Source organism: Triticum dicoccoides, chromosome 1B (genome assembly GCF_002162155.2).
Source record: "Triticum dicoccoides isolate Atlit2015 ecotype Zavitan chromosome 1B, WEW_v2.0, whole genome shotgun sequence".
Classification (NCBI taxonomy): domain Eukaryota; kingdom Viridiplantae; phylum Streptophyta; class Magnoliopsida; order Poales; family Poaceae; genus Triticum; species Triticum dicoccoides.
The window spans coordinates 612,727,114-612,729,458 of NC_041381.1; the positions used below are offsets into that span (position 1 = coordinate 612,727,114).

Sequence of the window (2,345 nt, forward strand, 5' to 3'; positions counted from 1 at the left end):
CACACTCGACATAGTTTGTTCCTGCTCAGCATCACTGTGGTTAGATTCATCCTGTTTTTTTTCTCATGTTCATTTTCATTATTTTTCACATCCTGGTCCCCTTCTTCCATAGTCCCCAAGATTGTTTGATATTTCTTTTCCAGTTATCACATTTATCACAGTTGGTCTTGGCTATTTGTTTGATCAAATTTGGGATTGACATCTTATCACCAGGGTTTTATCACACCTCCAATGCCTTGTTGTATGGTAGCCAAGGCACCAATCACTTCCCTATAGACCTCATCCCCTCATCCAATTCATTCTTGTTGGTTGTCATAGATTCTACTAGATCCCCTGCAGGTACATGAACAAGTGGGACATTGTCACTCTAAGAAGAGCCCCATGTTTTTCCACCTCCATGTCACCAAGTTTCCCTCGGAAGGCCAAATTCACTTTGGCTCCAAATGATATACTCCCTCCAGTAGCCCCAAATACCTGTCTATTTCTATTTCTGGCATCCCTCATGAATCCATTTCCTCTTCTATTTTGATCATTCCTTTTTCCTAAGAAGATGATGTACATGAGATGGTATTAAAAAATACTAAATGGGAAGGTAGGCCAGTGTGCTTTGAGATTGTAACGTCCACGTGTCTTTCATCGGAGTGGGTATAACTCCCAACAAATGAGACTTGGTGTCACAGATTTTTTTTTCTCTGGCTAGTAAGATGCAACACTAAGGGATCTGCTAGCGTTTATAGTCGACGATTCACGTTTATCTCGCGCAAGCGCAGCGGCACAACATCAGATCCAGAAAAACTCGCACCATGGAGTTCCACTTCCGCGCTGGCGACGAGCGTTATCCGCCGATGGAGGTCGCGGCTATGTCGGCCAACTCCGAGACTGCAGGTAAAGTCTCCTCGCTGATGACGGCTCTTGGCTCTTGATGCCTCTCTTCCACTGATCTTATTGCCTTTGGTTAAGCCACGCGCGTGCATGTCGGACTCATCGGCGGCGACGATGCTGGGTACCACGGGGAGATCTCACCACCACTGGCGTCAGATCTGGATGAGCTGCAACGCCGGGCGACAAAGGAGAGGATAAGGGAACGGATCCTGCGGGAGGAGGCGGAGGCCATGGCGCTCGAGGCCGAGGTCCGCCGTGAGCTCATGGAGGAGCGTGCCAGTTTGCTCACGGGGCTGGCCGGCGGGTCGGAACATAGGGCGGTGCCCACGGTGGCATCGGTGAAGACGGTGGTGCCGTACTTTCCTGAGGTTTGCTAATCTCGGGATTCAACCTTCTGCTACTCTGAGGATTCAACCTTTTGAATCTAGGTCTCCAACTCTTTTTTATCCCCTAACTTTTCCAAATTATGTGTTCTTCTTCAATCTGTGCAGGCCGGGTCGAAAGTAGAAGTCTCTGCTGTTGTGCCAGGCAAGCAGAAAAACCCTGATGTACATGATACATCTGCTGTTTTGGCGGCCACGGGAAGCAAGAAGCCGAAGCCAGGTCTGACTTGCACAGTGTGCGACATCGCGGCAACCAGTGAGGTTGCCCTGCAAGAGCACCTCAGAGGGAAGAGCCACCGGAGGAAGGCCGCTAAACTTGCGCAACCATTGCCTGGAACAGGTCAACCAGTGGAGGATGCGGTAATAAAAAGTAGCATATATACACATTTCAGTTTGATATCTCCGCACTGAAATACAAAATTCAAAGTGTTGTTTCCTTTATGATGTCCAATATCTAATTTGTCGAACTCAATTTGAATCTTGTTCTTTAGGTGAAACAAATTTGGAAATAACACTCAAGCGTTCATATGTGATGTTAAAAGCATCATAATATCTTGCTACTGCATAAGTTATATGGATCTCCGAATCAAATTGTCCTAAATTGTGTTTTCATTTGAATTGTACTGGCCTTACATCTTCATATTCAAGTATATATGAATTCATGTTTGTTTTGAATACATGAACACGTATGTTGTCTGGGCTTGAGTTCATATCCTAGGCTACTGCAATTCTTTTTTGTTGATACCTTGATGCCCTACTAATAATGTCGTTGTATTCAGTCTTCACTAGTATTCTTGAATTACCTACATTTTACAGCCTAGCTAGTTAGAGTGGCTTGGTTAGATGTAACGTGTGACACTAGTAAATCACACATCTTGAGGAAAATAAATAGGTCTCAATTGCTTCTGATACTATGAATACATACAACAATTCTATATATCTAGAGAGATGTATATATATTTGGTGGTAAGACTTGCAACAATCCAAGATAAAGCTTTACATGTCATGTTGTTACCAAATACAAATAATTCGTACTAACCTTCTACAAGTTTTTTCCTTTCAATAGTAAAATAGATCCAC

At 44.2% G+C, this 2,345-nt stretch overlaps 1 protein-coding gene across 1 annotated transcript in view; it reads left to right on the plus strand.

Moving 5' to 3' along the window:
• Positions 1 to 755: 755 nt before the first annotated feature.
• LOC119310099 overlaps positions 756 to 2,345 on the plus strand; it is a 5,645-nt gene continuing 4,055 nt past the window's right edge. Inside the window, exons 1-3 of the mRNA XM_037585946.1 lie at positions 756 to 885; positions 961 to 1,250; positions 1,374 to 1,625. Coding sequence (XP_037441843.1) covers positions 804 to 885; positions 961 to 1,250; positions 1,374 to 1,625 — 624 coding nt within the window. The 5' untranslated portion in view covers positions 756 to 803. The remainder of the gene's footprint in view (positions 886 to 960; positions 1,251 to 1,373; positions 1,626 to 2,345) is intronic.